Source organism: Chaetodon trifascialis, chromosome 2, assembly GCF_039877785.1.
Source record: "Chaetodon trifascialis isolate fChaTrf1 chromosome 2, fChaTrf1.hap1, whole genome shotgun sequence".
NCBI classification, from domain to species: Eukaryota; Metazoa; Chordata; class Actinopteri; order Chaetodontiformes; family Chaetodontidae; genus Chaetodon; species Chaetodon trifascialis.
The window spans coordinates 20,636,976-20,658,617 of record NC_092057.1 but is presented as its reverse complement, the minus strand read 5'-3'; the positions used below and the strand labels follow the sequence as shown (position 1 = coordinate 20,658,617).

Here is a 21,642-nt window from a genome sequence, read left to right as displayed (position 1 = left end):
TCACCTAATGAGCATGTTTTTGGTCTGTAGGAGGAAGCTGGAGTGCCCGGAGAGAACCCACGCATGCACGGGAAGAACATGCAAACTTTACACAGAAAGGCCCACCGTGCCGCATCAAATTTTCCATAGAAGAAAAAGAATGAAAACATCAGCAGCTTGGCTGTTTTTGTCTGTGAGTGAGTCAAACATAAACTTTCATTGATTTTATTTTATCTTTTTCCTGAGACAACAGTTTCTCAACTGCTGCTGGGAAATGATGTGTGTACACAATGAAAAAAAAACTGCTCGACTATAATGAAAAGATATGTTTAATTCACTGACATTTTATTTATTCATGTTCATTTAGTTCTTATTTGTTAAGCTAATATCACTTTTTCATGTCGACTTGAGGCTCTTGTATTATGTCTATATGTATTCAATTACTAACAGACTTTATATGTGTTGTTTATACAGTGTGTTTGTGGTCAGTCAACCTAACCTGCTCAAGTAGGTCTCACACCATTGAGTAATGAAGCTGCATTTCTACATGATCATTTGTAGAATGATGGATGATAAAAGCATTTTTGACATCAGTATATCTGGTCTTGCTAAATCTTGTAAGTGCAGCATTTGCTACTGTACATTTTTTAAAAACAAAAATTGCAACAAGCAAAAAACACACTTCTTGTACAAAAAGTAATTCATTACTTATTCATTTATTTCTGAAAAACTTTGGTCTTTGTGCAAACATAAATGAGAGCATTGTAGAGTCATTTGCAAACAAACTCAAAATGAAACCACAGAGCCTTTGGAGGAACACTCAATAAAGCATAAGTTGATCTATGGCCGTGGCTGCATGAACAATTATCTATGCAATAACAAAGTGTTTCCTCAAAATGCAGTTAAGATCAAATCAAATGATTGATATTAATAATATGCACCACGACCATGAAGACCGAGTGAAGTCGGTCCCTGGCTGCTGTTGAGACTGTTTCCAGCAGTGCACACTGAAAACGCTTTGGGACGAGGACAGGTTAGACAGCCATGGGGTCAAGTGGAGGCGTAGGAGAAGGGAGGAGAGTGGATAAAAGGAGGGCAGACAGTCTGCACTGACAGCAGATCAGGATCAGGTAGGAGGATGAGGAGGACTCCGCTCTGGCTGCTGGCCTCTCTGGCCTTTGCCTCTCTCCCTTCTCTGGCTAATGGAGCTCCATTGTAAGTAGACCAGTGTTGCCTTCACACATTCTCCCTGAGTTTCGATTGATACACAGAAAACAGAGCCACAGCTATAGTCTGTCTGTTTGTTCAGCTTCCTGATACTCAAACTGTTACCTGTTGAACTGTAATGGGAGTTTAACTCAGACCCATTTCACCTGTCTTACATGATGAGGAGCTGCAGTCCAGATTGTAGTTTCTCTTACATGAATCAAGGTAATGTGGTCTTTCAAATGATTCCAGCAAGATGGCCTAAGTTTAGTTTGCACAGTGACATAAAGCGAACAAACGGAATCCAGAGCGATGATGAAATGTTGCATTGATCACAGCCCTCCATCATTATGTGTGTGGTTCATAGTGCCTAAAATACATGATACACATAATAAAATAAAATTTTTCAAATTGAATAACACAGTTACAATAACTGAAATTTAACTGGGTTTGTTATTGTTTTACATGAAAACAGTTGACAGCTGCAGAGGATAGCAGACAAACAGCCTCTTTTCCAGATTTTCCTGCTTATCAGAATCAGAATCTCGGCAAATGTGCAGTGTACACAGGAATTTGACCTGGTTATACAGAGCAGTGAAAATGGAAGTTTCAAATGAAAAGGTTAAGTTTAAAGTTACAGGAAGTCAAAAATCTAAATTAGGCCTGTATACAGTACAGTACAGAATAATAAAATATGCTACTTTATGCTACATGTGTGGCATTTGTATTCTAGTTATGAATAATACAGTTATTATGCTGCATTGGGCTGCACTGTGGTGCATTTGCACATATTGCACAGTCCTGTGAAATATTGCACACATTTCAGGAACAACAGGAGGAGGTTGTACTGTCTCAAGCAGCGTGTGATAATCTCAACCTGACAGTGGCGCAATTCTGAGCTTGCTTTTCATCATAGTGATCGTAATGCTCAGTGAACATGGACATCCAGCATTATGTGGGCATTCTTCTACGCAATCCTACTGTCTAGCTCACAGGTTGCTGCTACCCCCTGGTTGTTGGGAGTATTAATAACTCCTATCACTGCAGTGATAACAGGTACAATGATAAATTAAATTTGACAGTTGTCTTGCCACACTGTACCACAGAAGCATTGAAGTAATACAGCATGTGTGCATTAATAAGATGATTGAAGCACTCATTTAAAAGTAAAGCTAATGTCGCTTTCCTTTTTAGGAATTGCTTTTATATCCAGTATTTTGTAAACTAGTTCAATTATTCTTGAAAGAAATAACTAATTACTCAACACTCGACAGTACATCCTAAACAGCGTGTGGTTCTTTCTGCGCAGTGACTACTGAATATTCTCTGTCTTTGTCTATGGATGCTGCTCTGCAGGCAGGTGTTGTCTGCCCCCAACTTGTTGCGGGTAGGAACAGCAGAAAATATCTTTGTGGAGTGTCAAGACTACACAGGAGGGGACTTTGGGGTGGAAATCAGTGTGATGACCCATCCAACCAAAACCAAAAGGCTGACATCCACATCTGTGACCCTCACCAGTGCAAACCACTTCCAGGGGTTTGCTCAGATAATGGTAAATTAAATACTGTTACTATATATGTATACTGTTACTTTGCCACATTTCTATCATGGCAACAAATGACATCTGGAATCTATACATGCACATCACATGCCCCGTCCTGCTCCTCACACACTGCTTGTGCCTCTACATGCTGGTTTCAGGTCCCTGCTAGTGACTTCAGTAAGGATCCCAACGTTAAGAACTATGTGTACCTGCAAGCTCAGTTCCCCGACCGACTGCTGGAGAAAGTTGTCTTGCTGTCCTTCCAGTCCGGGTACATCTTCATCCAGACTGACAAGACCATCTACACCCCCAACACCAAAGGTGAGTTCAATACTGCATCAGTGCTGAGAGACACACCGACCTCTGTGAGATACAACCATAGAAACCATTTCACCATCAAAATGAGCCCCTCTCTCTCTCTCTGTCAGTTCATTACAGGATGTTTGCAGTTACGCCCCGAATGGAGCCTGTGGAGAGGGATGCTGAAACCCAAACTGATGCCTCTATTGCTATTGAATTTGTGGTATTGTATTTTTTCCTTGATGAACACACACTTGAATGCAATATAATCATCTGTAACTGGGAGTACAAAGCCTCTCAATGAGGTAACATCACAGATGCTAAACCAAAATAACAAAAACACATCCACTGAATTTTTTATCTGTTCTACCACTTACTGCAAAAATGAACACATACATCTTTCTAGTGGCTGAGTTGCACATTGAACGCAACCTGTCCCTCCAGGGGAAGGTTGAGATATTTGAGGAATTGCTGAAAAAACTGTCAACCTAGACAATGATCAGGCTCATGGATTAGCGCAAATTGCGGCCTGGATTCAAACTGGCACAACTCATCATTAATGATTGTTTAATATTGTTTTTTTTTAGACCCCTGATGGCATCATTTTACCACTTGATCCAGTCTCTCTGAAATCAGGGATCCACTCTGGAAGTTACCAACTTGGTGAAATTATCAGGCGAGTATTTACGTTGCTTCGTGGTAAATGATATATGATATATTATAAGAGGGATTTATGGCATTCTTTGGCATTTACTATTTTTATAATCTGTACAAATGTACATATACATGTAACTTGCTGGCTGTAACGACTAAATTTCCCAGGTGTGGGATCAGTAAAGTCCTATGCTATCTTTTCTTATTTTATCTGGATAACAGGTGAATTCAATTCAAAACATCATACCATAAATCAGATTATGCATATAACATATATTTTAACATGTGTATGTTGTGTTTTAGTCATGTAATTTCCATGTTGCTAGTTTAGTGTTTGGGCAGAAACTAAAACTTAAACTTAAATTTTGTGAAAGTCATACAGTGCATAAAGTGTGGAGACACTAAATACTCAAGACGCACATAGTATTTTCTGTAAGCCAGTACAGGCAAACTGATGAATTAATGAATGAATGGAGTCACACATGTATCTTCCAGTTACAGCTACTTGATGCTGACTGGAGTTTTCACAAATGAAATGTAATACATTAATTAGTGAACTTTAAAGGTGCTGGTAAGCAGATTTTGTTTTGTGAGTCAGGCTAGCAGTTACCCCTGTTTCTAGTCTTTGTGCGAAGATAACTGCCTGCTGGCTGCATATTTAACAGATAAAGAGGCAATAATCTTCTCATCTAACTGTCTGCAAAATGTTCAAATATTCCTTTAAATTGAACAGCAATTCATCTACTTAGATCTAAATAGAGACACAGAGATACACTCAATCCCAATAACCTGTGAATAACCAAACTAAAATTAAGCTAGGCTGCCTTAATCTCTGTGTCTCAGGCACAGTTTGCTGGGCAACATGAAATCTTTAAACCCGTTAGTGTGTCTTTCTCTGTTGAACTCTGTAAGCATCAGGTGCTTTGCAGCAGCTCATCTCAATTTGTGTTTGGAAAATTGATTACTGGACAGAGAACGTGTGTTCCTGTGTGTGTCTGTGTGTAGTCCCGGTGTGTGGAAGGTGGTGGCCAAATTCCACAGCAACCCACAGGAGAGCTTCTCTGCAGAGTTCGAGGTCAAAGAATACGGTGAGTCCCTCATTCGCTGCACTGTTATTTAAAGCCTGTGTGAACATATGACATGCACTTATCTGGTTGGACATACACAAAAACTTGTTTAATTTCTTAGTGCTGCCCAGTTTTGAGGTGAAACTGACGCCTGTGAATTCCTTCTTCTACGTGGACAGTCAAGAACTCACCGTCAACATCAAAGCTACGTATGTGAAGGCTTTTGTTTGGTGGCTTAAGAGATCAGGTTTGATTGGTCGATTAATTGGAGGAGAAAATAAATTGTGTGGTTCAGTGGTGGTGTTGGGGGTTTGTTGTTTTAGTCTGTGTTTTTATCTGTCCTGGTTTATTTTACTGTGGTCTTAAACATGTCCTTCTGTGGTTGTAGGTATCTGTTTGGTGAAGAGGTGGATGGGATGGCCTATGTGGTGTTCGGGGTTGTGCAAGAGGGTCAAAAGAAGAGCTTTCCAAGTTCTCTTCAGAGAGTGCAGGTGAGCATATAGTTACTCATCAGTTTGCCAGTTGATTGGTCAAAGCCAAGCTGACAAGACATTATATTCAGTAACGTACCTCCAGCTGTTCACTGACTGTATCTCAAGATGTGTTTTTGTATTATGTCAGATTAAGGAAGGCAGTGGAGTGGTCAAACTGAAGAGACAGCACATCACAGACACCTTCCAGAACATCCTCAAGCTGGTGGGGAGCTCCATATTTGTATCTGTCAGTGTGCTGACAGAGGGCGGTAAGAAAGAGGGACTGTGTGTTTGTGCCCATTCAGTGCGTCTGATTATGTGTGGTTCAAAGTGATTCAGCTGCACAAAAAGTCAAAGTAACTATCAGTATTATTAGTGTCCCAAAAGGTAACAAAATAAGAGGGGTAAAAAGAAAATGAGATCAGGGCGTGTTTGTCTGTATCAGTTAAGAAGAAGGCGAACAGCCAAGTTTGTGTGTTTGTGTTTCTGCATGGACTCACAGGCAGTGAAATGGTGGAGGCAGAGTTGAGAAGCATCCAGATTGTCACGTCACCGTACACCATCCACTTCAAGAGAACACCAAAATATTACAAACCAGGAATGTCCTTCGATGTTGCGGTAAAATACAGATACATTTCTGTTTTAATAAAAGATCATTTGCAGAAAACATTTAACTACCAAAATAGAGTCACACTTTGAAAATGCGCATGACAGTAAAGTCACATGTTGTTTAATGCTCCTTTGATAACTCACTGACTTGCAATGTGACGCTAGATTGAATGATTTTTCATCATGATGCAAATTCAGATTTCCAGAAACAGATGAGTTTCCTGACAAAAAGAGAAATTTACCAATAAATAATGTGGGTCACAACTATCAAAGTCAAACTACTCTGTCCACAGCTGGTAAAGGTTACAGCATTCGCATTAGTTTGACTTTAATAAAATGTGTTTTGATAAAACACTTGACAATTTCTGATAGTTCAGCTGTTTGTGTCTTTGGTGGCAGGTTGAAGTTGTAAATCCTGACAACAGTCCTGCACAAGGTGTTGCAGTGGTGGTCAAACCAGGCGACGTGCGGGGCCTCACTGCGGCCAATGGCATGGCAAGGCTCACCATCAATACAGAGGCGGGCACAAGCAGTCTTACAATCACCGTGAGTCTCTGAATTCCATCCATCCATCCATTTTCTATACCGCCTAGCCCTTTCGGGGTTTCAGGGGGGCTGGAGCCTATTCCATCTGTCAACGGGCGAGAGGCAGCGTACACCCTGGACCGGTCGCCAGTCGATTGCAGGGCAACACACAAGACAAACAACCATTCACACTCACACTCACTCAGGGGTAATTTTAGAGTCACCAATTAACCTAATGAGCATGTTTTTGGTCTGTGGGAGGAAGCCGGAGTACCCAGAGAGAACCCACGCATGCACAGGAAGAACATGCAAACCTCGCACAGAAAGGCCCCGCCCGGGGATCGAACCAGCAACCTTCTCGCTGCGAGGCATGCGCACTACCTGCTGCGCCAGCCGGTTTAGTAAAGCAAACATAAATCTACATTTATCATCAAATCAAGATATCTTTCTCAACAGTTGGTGGATACCACAACAGAGCTAAACAGAGAGCAAATATTGGACTTAGATCTGTGAGGTGACCATGAACCTGACTCCAAATCAATGCTAATGTTCTGTTCTGTGTCTGAAAGTGTATGAAAGTAGATGTTTGTTGCTAATATGTTAACCCTTCAGACGTCATATCATTGGCTAACAAATCCTTTTTTGGTTAACCATGTGGTAAATGAAAAACATTAACATTTGAGTTGAGACCTGGCTAAACAGCACTACTGCTGTTAACACTGACACAGGCATGTCCTCCAAATTATAATTTTTATTGGTCAGTCAGACAAAACTGAAGAGGAGGGCGCATTGCAGTTATTTTTTCTAAACAGTTGGTGTGTAATGACATTGACCTGGGTCAGTTTACATCATTTGAATATCTTGCTCTTGAGCTCATAGTAGAATTATCAGTGCTGATCATTACATTACATTATATTATATTGTATCGATCACTGAGGTATTCATCAGTGCTTATGCAGGAGTTCTCAGAGCTGATCGCACTTGGTATCACTATATATGACAGATTAATCCTGAATGGAGACCTGAATATTAATATCAACAAAAAGAATGAGTCCAAAACTATAGAAAACTATGTAAATAAGCCCCTTGGGAACATTAGGGTTAAACTATGACAGTGTTTCATTGTTACAATGACCTATGCCTGACCATCACTGTGTGTTTTCTGATGCCAAACTGATCTTATTTTTTATCAAAGAGTATAAAGGATTTTTTGTGTCAATAACAAAATAATTTCAATCAGAGCCAGCATGGTTGCTGATGTGAACACAGATGAACTGATGATTCGACGAATACATCAATGACATTATTAGCTCCCTTTATACCTTACTCAATTAAAAGGCAACATTTAATACAAAACTGAAATGAAATGATGTAGCACATCGTATGCAGACACAAAACACTGCATTTGGCAGTGATGGGCAGCTTTTTAATTCTAGTTTATCAAGATACTATGTGAAAGTCCATTTCAGTTGTTGTTGGTGTTATATGTCTTTTTGTTTTTCCATTCTATATTGTTAGGCTAAGCTGCTATACCAGACAAGGCCTTCATAGGACAGGACAGGGCTGACTTGAGACTTTTTTGTATGTAACTGTTTGTGATGCTTGCCTGTGTGTGTCTTTAATTGCAGGCAAGGACCAATGATCGTCGTATTAGAGAAGATAGACAGGCACAAGCCTCTATGACAGCTCTCCCATATACTACTTCAAGCGCAAACTACATGCACATAGGTGAGGAACATCCTGAAGTAATATCAAATGGTGAAAAAGGCGGTGGTGATGGTGGTCTCAGTGGCAAAGTATGTGCCATGTGGTTGATCATTTCACTGTCTAGCACTCAATGCAACGTGTCATTTTTGCAGGTGTGGATGCAGCTGAGCTGTCATTAGGAGAAAATCTGAAAATCAACCTCATCCTCAGCAAGCAGGAAAATGCACAAAATGACATAACATACCTGGTGATGGGTGTTTTTATTGCTTTCAGCAGTCTGTGAAGTGTCATGTCGGATGAGTGCTAATGTGTAAATCTGTGTCCCCAGATCCTGAGCAGAGGTCAACTGGTGCAACATGGCCGTTACAAAGCAAGAGGCCAAGTACTGATTTCCCTGATAGTTACTATTACCAAAGAAATGCTGCCATCATTCCGCATCATCGCCTACTACCATACAAATACCAATGAAGTGGTATCAGACTCTGTTTGGGTGGATGTTGAGGACTCCTGCATGGGCTCAGTGAGACACAATTCTGATGTCGCAAAATTTAAGAGGGAAAAAGACATATGTTTTACGTATGAAACTGCTTTCAGAAATGAATGCCTTTCACTGACCTCCCTGTCACATTTAGCTGAAGCTGGAATCAACGAGACCCACTCCCTCGTATGAGCCTCGCAGGATGTTTGGCCTGAGGGTCACTGGAGATCCAGAGGCCACAGTGGGACTGGTGGCAGTTGACAAAGGCGTCTATGTCCTGAACAACAAGCACCGCCTCACCCAGAAAAAGGTGATTTCTTTACCTCATTTTGATCTTTGAAAATATTTGAAAGTGGTTCAATCTAAAGCGATTTGAAAAATGTTCACTTGTTTAACCTATATCCTTGTTTGCTTGTATTTTTGTGTGTGTTTGACTTCTACTTTGGTCAGGTGTGGGACATTGTCGAGAGGTACGACACAGGCTGCACACCAGGTGGAGGGAGGAACGCTATGAATGTGTTTTATGATGCTGGGCTATTGTTTGAGACCAGCACGGCTTCTGGGACTCCCTACAGAACAGGTGACACTATACGCTTCCTTCTCATGAACTTATCCTTCTTTGGGCTTTGATAGTTTACCTGAGAAATATTACTAGTTAAGAGAAGTTGTGTAGGTGAAGAGTCTCACATCAATTATACAATCAAGCCCAAGTCTAAACTTTCTGGGTTCTGTTGAAGATCTTGTCTCTATTACGTTTCCAGACTTGAAATGTCCAGCCCACAGCAGGAGGAAACGAACTACTATAATGGATGTTACAACTACCTTAGGTAAGAATCGCAGCTCTAAACTGCACAGTGACCTGGGGTGCATTAGACAAGTACTCAGGTGAGTGCCAGGATATGGTGTTCGGTACTCACTCCATACATAGCATGGTCTTAATGAACGCAATCCTCTTCACTGTCCTTGGTGTCCCCCTCATGATCCTCTGTGTCAGCTTCCTGCATAGTAGATGATGAAGACCTGTCTCTCACTCTCTGGCTGGTCCTCAGTTTAGTTGCTATCCATCACATGCTGTTGATGGATTGTTTGTATTTACTATTTGGACTTGGACTCAAGTCATACATAGAAGGCACTGCCAAGCATTTTTCTGATTGCTTTAAGTCCATCCATTCTCTCACAGTGGAGTCTCAGTCTCTGTCTGACTTAAAGAAAAATTTCTACAACAAATTTTCCTTTTTTCTTTTTTTTTTTTATAAATTCTTAATTTACAACTTCCCAGTTCACCCTTTTTTGTGTGTTCCACCTTGTCATCTCTGTTTCTCCTCCACAACCGTCTTTCTTTCCAGTGAGTACATATGCAGACCAACTGCAACGTGAGTGTTGTTTGGATGGCATGAGGGACACTCCTGTTTCATACAGCTGTGAGAGGCGCAGCGAGTACATCGTGGATGGTGAAGCCTGCGCCGAGGCCTTCCTGCACTGCTGCACGGAGATGGAACGGCAGCGAGCCGACAGGAAGGAGGATAATCTCCAACTGGCTCGCAGTAAGAGATGGGGACAAGGGAGGGAGGGAAGCCCTGAGTGGTTACCATACGTGTTCATACTGGTAGTTAGAAAACAATCATTGCCTCCTAATGAAAAATAATAACCTCTTTAATGATTCTCAAGGTGAGGAGGATGACAGTTACATGGACAGCAATGAAATAGTTTCTCGCACCAAGTTCCCTGAAAGTTGGCTGTGGTCAGATATCAAACTGCCTGCTTGCTCTGAAGACACACAGAACTGGTGAGTCAACTGAAACCTAGACACACAATAATCCACTGTTAACTTCATTAATGACACCACTAAGATTTACAGCTACATTTTACCTCTCAAAGTGCTAACTCTTCTCTTTGTTTCAGTGATTCTACATCATTTGTGAAAAATGTTCCTTTGCAAGACTCAATCACCACCTGGCAGTTCACCGGCATCAGTCTGTCCAGAACTCACGGTTAGTTGTTCCCCTGATACAGAAAAACCTCTCTCATCCCTCGCACCTACTTTTTCCTCCTCTGTTTCATCACTCCTTTTTGTATCCCTGTCATCTTTAAGGAGTCTGTGTTGGCCATCCATTAGAGGTAATTGTCCGGAAGGAATTCTTCATTGATCTCAGACTGCCCTACTCTGCTGTCCGAGGAGAGCAGATCGAAGTTAAGGCAATCCTCCACAACTACAGCCCTGATCCTGCCACCGTAAGTCTGATCACTCTGCTCTGGTCTTTCAGAACGCAGTCATTGAGCCTTGACTGACATGTAATGTCTAGCAAAAAAGAAAATGAATGAAATCCTTTCTCCTGTCTTTGATAGTAGCTGCTCACATGATGATCAGCCCCAGAACAGGGCCTACTGAAATATTTACAGACTACCTTTCCATTCAAATTGATCAGCTATGAAACAATTATTTGGCATTGCACTTCTTCAAATCAGGGTTGCATCATTATGGGTGACCTAAACCAAAACTGATCCTTATTATCCGTCCTTGGAGTCTTCATCTTTAATCATCTACACATACTTCAGCCTTTGTCTCTCTGTTTTCTCATCTTGTTTTCAAGGTGCGTGTGGATCTGATTGAGGACACGCATGTGTGCAGTGCAGCCTCTAAACGTGGAAAGTACCGTCAGGAAGTCAAAATGGGGCCCCAAACTACAAGATCTGTACCCTTCATCATTATCCCCATGAAGGAGGGAAAACATCGCATTGAGGTCAAAGCAGCTGTTAAAGACTCATCGCTCAATGATGGAATCATGAAGATGCTGCTGGTGGTGGTAAGAGAGACATACCCCATGTAGTGGGTACAGGACCGCTTTATACCATATTAGAAATGCTATTGTAGTAAAATGCTCAAGCTGCAATAACAAAGTACTTGTTTTAAACTTCACATTTAAACTCAGGCCTGTAATGTTATGGTTGGAATTTATGTATGTGTACTTTCAGGCAGTTGAAACCAGTTGGGATGTTGTATGTGAAATCAAGGACCCACATGTCAGTGACTTAAATAAAGCTTGAAGGCAGCTGCAAGTCGCTCAAAAGCAAAGACATAAGCACATAGCAACTCTGCAATGTAGAAATGTCAAGACTCTGACACTGACTGGGAGAAAGAGGCTACAAGTTTGATGAGGGAAAATGAAAACAGGTTGGTGGGGGAGGTCAGGTGATGGGAATGGCTGGAAGGGGTTATGGCAGGGCAGGAGAGAATGGCTGGATGTAGGAATGATGTGACGTACTGCCTGCTACATACTCAGTCACTGCCTCCTAAATGAACCATTACTTATGCCATTACCAACAGACACTGAATGAAAACTGTTTATCATAAATGCAAATATAATATAATATATGAATATTACCTCCTCCCGTCGATGTCATATTTTCGAATATTACTTTAAGGCAAATTAAAGAACAATTAACAAAGGCTGTTGTTTGTGGTTCACGTTTGAGTTAAAGTAGAATAAAGTACTAAGGTAAAATGTCTTTTAACCTCAAAATCACCGGTCAGTGTTAGCAGTTATTGTCAGTATACTTCAGAGAGAAGCAGAAAACTGGCAATATTCTCACAAGTCAATTTATTGATGAAATTATTACATTACATATACATATTATGCAGTTGAAACACACTCCATACTCAATTGGACGTCATACTTAGCATGAATAGTGTGTTAGTATGCGATTCTGAACACAGGCTGAGACCGGAGAAAAGGTCTGAAAGCATCTGGTGGACAAGAAGGGAGTGACATTAACACGGAATGACATTTTATGGGCAGTAGTGGCGCTAAAAGTAGCAGCATTTCTCAGGAGTGTGGTGGTAGTCGCTGTTTTCTGAATCAAATAGCTTTTCAGTGGATCGTGGATATGTGTGTGTGTGTGTGTGTGTGTGTGTGTGTGTGTGTGTGTGTGTGTGTGTGTGTGTGGCTGACAGAAACACCCCTGTGTGGTGGTGACATATTGGGCTTAGAGCAGTGGGAGCAGAGGGTAAAGGAAAACATCAACAACAAGACATCTTTAGGGGATTAACTTTGATGCAAATGTATGCTGTGAATAAGAGAAAGAACAGAACCTTTAAACCACTTTGTTACACACCACACACACAGCATATGAGGATTACTCAAAAATAGTTGTGATCTCTAATGTTTGTCCAAACTGTTGTTTTTCCAGCCTGAAGGTGTGCTGATTAAATCTCCTCAGATTGTAACTCTAGACCCAGCTAATAAAGGCATGGGTAAGTTTACCTATTAAATAGCTACATTATATAGTAATTTAATGACTTTATGTACAGTACTTATCACTTGCTAACTGATCCCATAACTCGTTTCTCCCTTTAGGTGGTACACATAAGGAAATTATTTACAGTAAAATTCCATTGAAAGATTTGGCTCCAAACACACCGACTAGCACAGAGATCTCTGTGACAGGTGAGATACATTAGAATGTAATGTTCGGGTTATGTATGTTATGTAATACACGGCCTGAACAATGGACTCTGCATGGGTAGAAATTGGCATTGTTTTTATTGGGAAAAGACCACCTCACTGGTTGTGGGGACCTCTGCATGTTTGTTTCCTTGTTTTTTCCCATAGGCTTATAATGTTTTGGCTTTGTGTGTGCTTACAGGCAGAGAACAACTCTCTGCACTGGTGGAGAAGGCCGTTAGTGGGCAATCAATGGGGTCTCTGATCCGCCAGCCCTCAGGCTGTGGGGAGCAGAACCTGGCCGCCATGACCCTGCCTGTCATTGCAGCCACATATTTGGACAAAACCAACCAGTGGGAAGCAGTGGGCTTTGAGAAGCGTAATGAAGCCTTCCAACACATCAAGACCGGTGAGCTCACACACACACACACACACACACACACACACACACACACACACACACACACACACAGTATTTTATTGTGTAATTTATTTTTTTTTTGGGGGGGGGCGCTTTACATATCTGTTGTTTTTTTTTTTTACACCAAAAGTGAATTCTGTAGAATTGAATTACATAGTTTCTGCCCGTGGCAAATTTGTCATTTTCAAGACAAATACCTATCTACAGAGGCTCGACTATCTTGCAGTACAGTACAGCTGTTTTGTTTGTGTCCAGGCTACCAGAACGAGCTCGCCTACCGTAAAAGTGATGGGTCTTTTGCTGTGTTTCGTGATTATCGAAGTAGCACCTGGTGAGGCCTGCAAACATCCATGAACTCATGCGTAGATGCATGAATCTCATGTGCAAATAAATGAAATGATACTATCACACCTCCTCTCCTATTCTCTCCTCTCCTCTCTAAGGCTGACTGCTTATGTTGTCAAGGTGTTTGCCATGGCCCATAATCTGGTGGCAGTGTCAAAGAACGTCATCTGTGATGCTGTGAAGTTTCTGATTCTCAATGCACAACAACCCGATGGCATGTTTAGAGAAGATGGATATGTGTTCAGTAGTTCAATGCGTGTGCGTGCACAGCTTTCATTGACATTAATTCTTCAACTGAAAAGTAGCTGATCAAGATGAAAACAGTTCCATGGCATTGGCTGTCATCTCATATGAATAAAAAAAAATGTGTGTGTGTGTGTGTGTGTGTGTGTGTGTGTGTGTGTGTGTGTGTGTGTGTGTGTGTGTGTGTGTGTGCGTGTGTAGGGCGATGTGGAAGGCACAGACTCAGATGCCTCCATGACGGCCTTTTGCCTCATTGCCATGCAGGAGTCACGTACATTGTGCGCTTCTACTGTTAATGTGAGTACCTCCATACACTGTTTTCTCTGTGTCTCTTCAGTTTTAATTCTTCATTTACTGGCTGTACAGTGATCAGTGAAACAAAGCTTTCTGAATCAATGAACCAATGAAGCAACTGACCATTTACTAAGCCTGCCCCCTTTGGTTACTGTTGCTACTCCTGTCGAGCTGTCTGTGACTCACACAGCACATGATGCAGTTTACGGTGTGAATGCTGGCAGGTTTAACACTTGAAATTCAAAATAATTTTTCAAGCAATGGGCTCTTCATTTCTGACATTTGCTGGAAAACTCTTGGTATTTCATTCATATGCATTACACCCAAGACCATGATGTCACAGCGAATTAAAATACAAGTAGTCTCACTGCTGTCATTTATTGGTATTCTGCCAAAAAAAAAGGCTGTATTATAAAAGGTATTAGAGCAGACATCCTGTTTTCACACCACAGATACCTCTCTAAGTGTGACATAATGACACCTTGTTTGTAGTGGTCACGTGATTGAGGCGCCAAAACATCCTGCTGTGATACTCTTGCTTTGGAGGGTGGACACTGTGTCTGTTTTGAGTGTACTATCACTACCTCCCACCCAAATAGTAACTGGAACTAATGAGGACAGCTCACTATATATCTCATAAGACACAGAGGAGGGTAAGAGAGGGAATAATCCAGTCTCAACTGTTTCCCAGGATAAAATGTTATGATTTTCCTGAACAAAATGAGATATTTAAAAGACAAGAATGGATTAACTGCCCGTGCTCCCCCATATTCTTCTTTCGCCTTCCTTTCTTTTCTTTTTGTCCAGAGTCTGCATAGTAGCGTAAACAAAGCAGTGGCCTACCTGCAGAGACGTCTGCCGAGCCTTGTCAACCCGTATGCTGTTGCCATGACATCATATGCCCTGGCCAATGAAAACAGACTGAACAAGGCCATCCTCTACAGATTTGCTTCCTCAGGTTTCCTCACTCAGCAATATTCTTCAAATAATATACTATTTTCATAGATCATGCATCAGAAGCGACGATGTTACTTTTTAACCCCAAGGTCCTGCTCAGCACACATACACTCCCATTCAAAAGTTTCATCTGGTATATTTATGAGTAAATGTTTTAACATTTGTGATTGAGGAATTAGTGATGAATTAAGCTTGTTCCAGGTGCAGCATAGTGACACAAAGTCTGTCTGTGTGTGTCTTCCTTAGCAATGACCCACTGGCCAGTACCTAAGGGACATACTTACACCCTGGAGGCCACAGCCTACGCTCTTCTTGCTCTGGTCAAGGCCGGGGTGAGCATGTCCTACATGTCTGACCTACACCAGGATGTCATTCTACAGAAAACATAGAACAGAGTCTTCATCCATGCTGCCTTACTAAAAAGGGTCGAGGGTTTGGAAACTAAAAGTTGTGAAATGAGTCTGTGTAACCGCTGAAAATGTGAAGATTTATACTTTTAAATGACCATATTTTTCTACTTGTCATTTACCAAACATCATGGACCTTTACAATTACTGCAGACCACCTTCCAGAGCACTTTATGATGACTTATAGATATCTGAATCCTTTGGATACAAGAATTACAGTGACTTACATTTAAAACCTTATAAAAAAAAAGTTCCAAAAAAAAGGGGGGGAGAGATTTGAACATCCTGCACAACAATAACACAATTTTGACAATGTTCGTATGAAAGCAAGTTTCAAGTCTCTGCAGTGTGATTGTTCCATAATGGAAAGCTGATTTGGAAGCTCTATAGATGGCTTTGTCAGGTTGTATTTCTCCACAATGACTTTTCTCACTTCTTTTGATAAAGGCACTTGAACAAGCCAAACCAGTTGCCAGATGGTTCAACCGACAGCAGAAGGTGGGCGGAGGCTATGGATCAACTCAGGTAACATCAACCCCTCCAGACTGTACCGTTAACTTTTTTTTAGAGCAATTGCAGATTTCTTGTTGTTCATTTGAGCTCATAAACTATTTTTTAAAGTCTTGTCTTCTTCTTCTTCTTCTTCTTCTTCTTCTTCTTCTTCTTCTTCTTCTTCTTCTTCTTCTTCTTCTTCTCTCTCCAGGCTACCATAATGGTGTACCAGGCTGTAGCTGAGTACTGGGCCAATGCCAAAGAACCAGAGTATGATCTGAATGTGGACATAATGTTGCCCGGCAGGGTAAAGCCTGAGAAGTACAACTTCAACAAGCACAACCACTACGCCACAAGAACATCGAAAGTGAGAACACACACACACACACACACACACACACACACACACACACACACACACACACACACACACACACACACAGTGGCTCGTCAATGTCATCATGCATGTTGCTTTTGTATCTTTCTTCTGCTGATCCGTGTGTGTGTGTGTGTGTGTGTGTGTGTGTGTGTGTGTGTGTGTGTGCATATTTCAATTCCTACAGATCAATAACATAAACCAGAATGTGACAGTGACCGCGACAGGCACAGGAGAAGCAACAGTGAGAGTAAGTAAAACATGTTTTCCTGAGTGTGTGGTCTTTGAATGTCAGATGAAGAGTCCACATCAAGAAACAGCAGAGACATTAATGTTGTTGTTACGATGATCAAGATCAGGTGTAAAAATTCACTTTTCTCTCTGTGACAGATGGTGTCGCTGTATTACGCTCTGCCTAAAGAAAAGGAAAGCGACTGTCAGAAGTTCAACATGACAGTGGAGCTCCTCCCGGGTAATTTGTCTTTATTAGTGGTCATTTTATCTGTTTGTCTGATTGTTTTGCTCTATTTTCTTTGTTTATTTGCACCTTACTTTTTCTTGTTGTCTATCCATCTTCCTGCCAAGTGTTTTTGTTTTATGAGGAAACAAATTAACTTAATGCTCATCAAATATTTTGCTCCTACAGAGAAACTGGATGAGGAAGAGAAGATATACATGCTAAGAATAGAGGTTTTGTAAGTAAAATCTAGAAATCATACTGAAGAGTACAGTAGCATGGCTTTATACAGCTACAGCTATGGGCCTTACAGTTATGTGTTAGCTATGGGGGCATCGTTATCAAAGCCAAGACTTTCTTCCGCGTCTTCAAAACCAAAATTGCATTCTCATCATCTTCGTTATCCACTCCTATTTTACTCTTTCGTTGCACAAGAAAATCCTTATTGTATAAACTTCTTCTTTCATTCTTTGGAATGAGCTTCCGCACCCATTTGAGCTCATTTGAGCTCTTTCATCCCCCCCGAGCTTAAATTGTATTTGAAACATCTGAAATCTTAAAGGACATTTGATTTGACATTTGAAATGGTGTCTTTGTTTTCTTTCTTGTTCTCCATCATCTCTGTGCTATTATTTTAATTATTCTGTTTTATTTTCTTATTTTTCAGGTTTAAAGATAAGGAACGTGATGCAACCATGTCCATTTTGGATATTGGCTTGTTAACTGGCTACACCGTTAACACAAATGACCTGGACTTAGTAAGAGCGTTCACAGATGCATACATACAGTTCAAAAGTCAGAGTTTATGGTTCCGAGAAACAAGATTTGTTTCATGGTGTAGAAAGTTGTATGACACTGTGTGTCTGTGCGCAGTTGTCCAAAGGACGTGCTCGCACTATTGCAAGATATGAGATGAACACAGCCCTGTCAGAAAGAGGCTCGCTCATCATCTACCTGGATAAGGTGCGATATCACTCTTTCTTCCTGTCCCTTTTTCTCTCTGCTTTCATCTGCCTTTTATCTCTGTGTCACCTTTGCTTTACATCTGTCCACAGGTTTCTCACACACGACCAGAAGAGATCATGTTCAGGATCCACCAGAAGCTGAAAGTCGGCGTCTTACAACCAGCTGCTGTGTCTGTCTATGAATACTATGAACGTGAGTGTCAGACACTTAGACACATGCTGTCTCCATGAGTTTCGGGATTTTTTTCTTTGCTGATGTCAGAGTAGAAAACACAGTGGATAAGTTTGCATCATTACATGTTCAAACTGTTTCATGTACGTTTTCTGATGGACTGCAGTTAGCAGAAATGTTTTTCTAATGTTTTTCTTTCCCACTGCAGAAACGCATTGTGTAAAATTCTACCACCCAGAGAGGAGAGCTGGACAGCTAATGCGGCTTTGTAGAAATCATGAATGCACGTGTGCTGAAGGTAAACAGGACGATGTATAACTGACGATCAATCAGAATCAGAAGTGCTTCAATCACCAAATGTACAATGCACACAGGAATTTGAGTGATATAGTGATACAGTGCACTGAGCAAGAAGGTAAAAAAATAAAAGGTTAAACTGAAAGTGAAAGAAAGTTAAAACAAGATGAAGAGTTGGCAGAGAATCTCAAAATGTGTGCATGTGTGTATGGTGAGATACGTGTGTGCGTGGTTTGGGATGGAGGGTGCATTGGCTACGATGTGTGGTGGGCGGTCGGAGGATGTGCCTCACAGTCACTGGACTCCATGCAGACCTGAAGCATGTCAGCTGCTTCTGGAGTTTTACTGTAGCCCTGCATTTAGCCCTCTTCAGTTGCTGTCTGCATGAATCTGGATTATGCAGTGATCTGAGATTTACTGTCGTGTGTGATGCACATAAAAACACATATCACCTCCCTTTCATTTCCCACCTGCCGTTGTGCATCCACAGTGGTGTCATGCAGCCTGGTTTTGTGGAACAATAAAGCAGACTTTCTTTGACAATCTTTATTGGTCCGCAAAAGTAGACTGACTTCTGACCAGAAGTCAGACACCAAACTGCAAACATACATTACAAACATAGGCAACAAGCACCTGCAGGATTCTGAAGGATCAGAGCAGCAGCCAGAGCTTAGAGAATAAGTCACTAAAATTGAATTGTGGCTGCTCTCACTAATCAACTCATCCACATACTTACATCCACACATGCTCATTCCATCATGTCATCAGTCGAATATTTACTTGGTGCCTGTTGCGTCTCCCCAGAGAACTGCAGTATGCAGAAGAAGGGTGAAATCAGCAATGACCAGCGCACAGCTAAGTCTTGTGAGACTACTCCGACCAGCAAAATAGACTTTGGTAAGAGAATTGACTGCATTTATATCGATATAAAGGATGAATAATACTAAGAGAATGATCAAGCAAGGGAGCAGTTGAGCTAACCATCTGCCACTTGTGTGTCTCCAGTGTACAAAATGAGACTGGAAGAATTTGCAGCCGGTTTGTCCACTGACATTTACACAATGCGAGTCATGGAGGTCATCAAAGAAGGTGGGTATTTTTAACCTCTCTTAAATTTTATGGGCACTTTGTATCTCGATGGTGTTTCCAGTCAGGCAGAAATATTTGTGGCCATTTAAAGGAAACGTTCAGCATTTTGGGAAACACACATATTCACAGTCTTCACTGCAGAGAGTTCGATGAGAAGATTGACACCACTCCTGGGTGTTGCAGCAGCCAGCTAATTTAACTTATATTGCCAGGCAACCAAGTTACTCGTTAATGGCCAAGAAATGATCCAGTGCATAACCCCCTATAGAATACTCAGTTGTTGTTTTTAAACTTACAGCTCCTGGTAAATGGATCTTGTGACCTTTGGACAAAGCCAGGATGACTGCTCGCAGCCTTTATGCAAAGCTAAATTAGCCAGCTACTGGCTGTAGCTTCATATTTATGCTGCAGACATGAGAGTGATATCAAACTTTTCATCTAACTCTCAGCAAGAAAGCGAATAAGTATATTTCCCAAGATGTCTTTTTTTTAAGTGGGATTCTAGTGGGAATATGTGAAAATACAACAGTGATGTTTTGTACTGCACCCCTGGCTATACATCCATCCATCCATCCATTTTCTATGCCGCTTATCCCTTTCGGGGTCGCGGGGGGGCCGGAGCCTATCTCGGCTGTCAACGGGCGAGAGGCAGGGTACACCCTGGACCGGTCGCCAGCCGATCGCAGGGTGGCTATACATTAATCCTTAAATATATTCTCTCTCTATCTCTCTCGCTATATTCTAATTCCAGGAAGTTACGATGTGGGTGCTCAGGGTAAGGATCGCATATTCCTCAGTTATCCACACTGCAGGGAGTCTTTAGATCTGAGAAAAGGCAAAACCTACCTGATCATGGGCATATCTGAGGATATTCACAGAGATGACCAAAACGAATTGTAAGTTTGTTCTTTGAGGAAATGTCCTCAGTGGTGTAGTTTAATATATATGATATATATATATATAGTATGATATCTATCTATCTATCTATCTATCTATCTATCTATCTATCTATCTATCTATCTATCTATCTATCTATCTATCTATCTATCTATCTATATGAACATTTCATTTTAATGAAACAAATCAAATTTGTATAAATAGAATGAATCTGGTTTGTGTTGGATATAGAAACAATTTACAGTAAAGAAAGATATGCTGTGCTTTCACTCAATACTTGACCAATTTCAAAAATAGTTGCCCCAATCAGTCACTTAGATACAAATAGAGAGTAAATAGAGTCCAGGCTGGGTTATGTGGGAAGGAGTGAGTTGTGCTTTTTCATGTTATGTTCCAGCATGTTACAGACGGCTGGCCACATGAAGACCCAATGTGTTTTTACTTTGCTCTCAGGCATCAGTATGTACTTGGGGAGAGAACCTGGATTGAGTACTGGCCCTCAGACATGGAGTGTCAGACTGAGGAATACAGACCTACCTGTTTGGGCATGGAGGAGCTGGTCCAGCAGTATGCATTCTTTGGATGTGAACAGTAATAATAATAATAATAATAATAATAATAATAATAATAATAATAATAATAATAATAATTTTATTTGTATAGCACTTTTCATACATAAGAAAATGTAGCACAAAGTGCTTTACAATCAAAGATAAATAAAATAACACCCACCCATAAGATCACAAACTCACACAATCAACACTTTCATACATCATGAAGTACATACTGAGGAAACGCCATCTTGAATTACAAAGAAATGAAATTAAATGAGGAAACACAGGAGATAAATTTGAAATATTTAAAAAAAATAAAAAAATAGTAGTGAACCTCAAGCAAATAAATGTTTTTTGCAAAACTTTTTGCATTGCTCTTAGAATGTAAAACTTTCACTGGTATGAGATACAAGGGCTGCAAAAGTCACAATGTTACACTGCACTGATTAAAATGTCATGGTTTTAATCTCATTGTCTTTGTCTTATTTGCAAATTAACTTTTTGTTAATGTCGAAAGTTACACAAATAGTGATTACTGTTATGTTTATTACTGCACAAAACATGAAGTGGAAGTTTATAATTAGAAAAAGCTAAAGTCAGTGGAGTGATGTACAGCAAGTTCAGCAGTGTAAAATGAGAAAAAAAAAGTCAAATCTGCTGTCATTCAGAATACGTTACACATAGAAAGTTTTC

At 40.8% G+C, this 21,642-nt stretch overlaps 1 protein-coding gene across 1 annotated transcript; it reads left to right on the top strand.

The window, feature by feature from the left end:
* Positions 1 to 1,117: 1,117 nt before the first annotated feature.
* LOC139349537 (complement C3-like) lies at positions 1,118 to 20,990 on the top strand. The gene is made up of 43 exons (XM_070990443.1): positions 1,118 to 1,194; positions 2,542 to 2,737; positions 2,887 to 3,049; positions 3,157 to 3,251; positions 3,616 to 3,704; positions 4,688 to 4,770; positions 4,871 to 4,958; positions 5,138 to 5,240; positions 5,371 to 5,491; positions 5,725 to 5,840; positions 6,231 to 6,377; positions 7,985 to 8,084; positions 8,216 to 8,310; positions 8,392 to 8,583; positions 8,696 to 8,851; positions 8,992 to 9,121; positions 9,303 to 9,368; positions 9,888 to 10,085; positions 10,210 to 10,327; positions 10,444 to 10,532; positions 10,634 to 10,773; positions 11,133 to 11,345; positions 12,730 to 12,793; positions 12,897 to 12,986; positions 13,186 to 13,392; positions 13,660 to 13,735; positions 13,848 to 14,007; positions 14,194 to 14,289; positions 15,094 to 15,244; positions 15,490 to 15,575; positions 16,098 to 16,175; positions 16,354 to 16,509; positions 16,706 to 16,768; positions 16,909 to 16,990; positions 17,165 to 17,213; positions 17,643 to 17,733; positions 17,849 to 17,938; positions 18,031 to 18,133; positions 18,321 to 18,410; positions 19,214 to 19,306; positions 19,415 to 19,498; positions 20,250 to 20,394; positions 20,849 to 20,990. Exons 1-43 carry the CDS (start codon positions 1,118 to 1,120, stop codon positions 20,988 to 20,990), a joined length of 4,971 nt encoding a protein of 1,656 aa, XP_070846544.1.
* The last annotated feature ends 652 nt before the right edge of the window (positions 20,991 to 21,642 follow it).

Bases quoted from the DNA above. Each gene is read 5' to 3' on its own strand.
- LOC139349537 (XM_070990443.1), top strand. From the start codon at position 1,118: ATGAGGAGGACTCCGCTCTGGCTGCTGGCCTCTCTGGCCTTTGCCTCT. The intron at 5,492-5,724 runs GTAAGAAAGAGG...ATGGACTCACAG, and splicing joins CAGTGTGCTGACAGAGGGCG to GCAGTGAAATGGTGGAGGCA. The intron at 6,378-7,984 runs GTGAGTCTCTGA...CTTTAATTGCAG, and splicing joins CAAGCAGTCTTACAATCACC to GCAAGGACCAATGATCGTCG.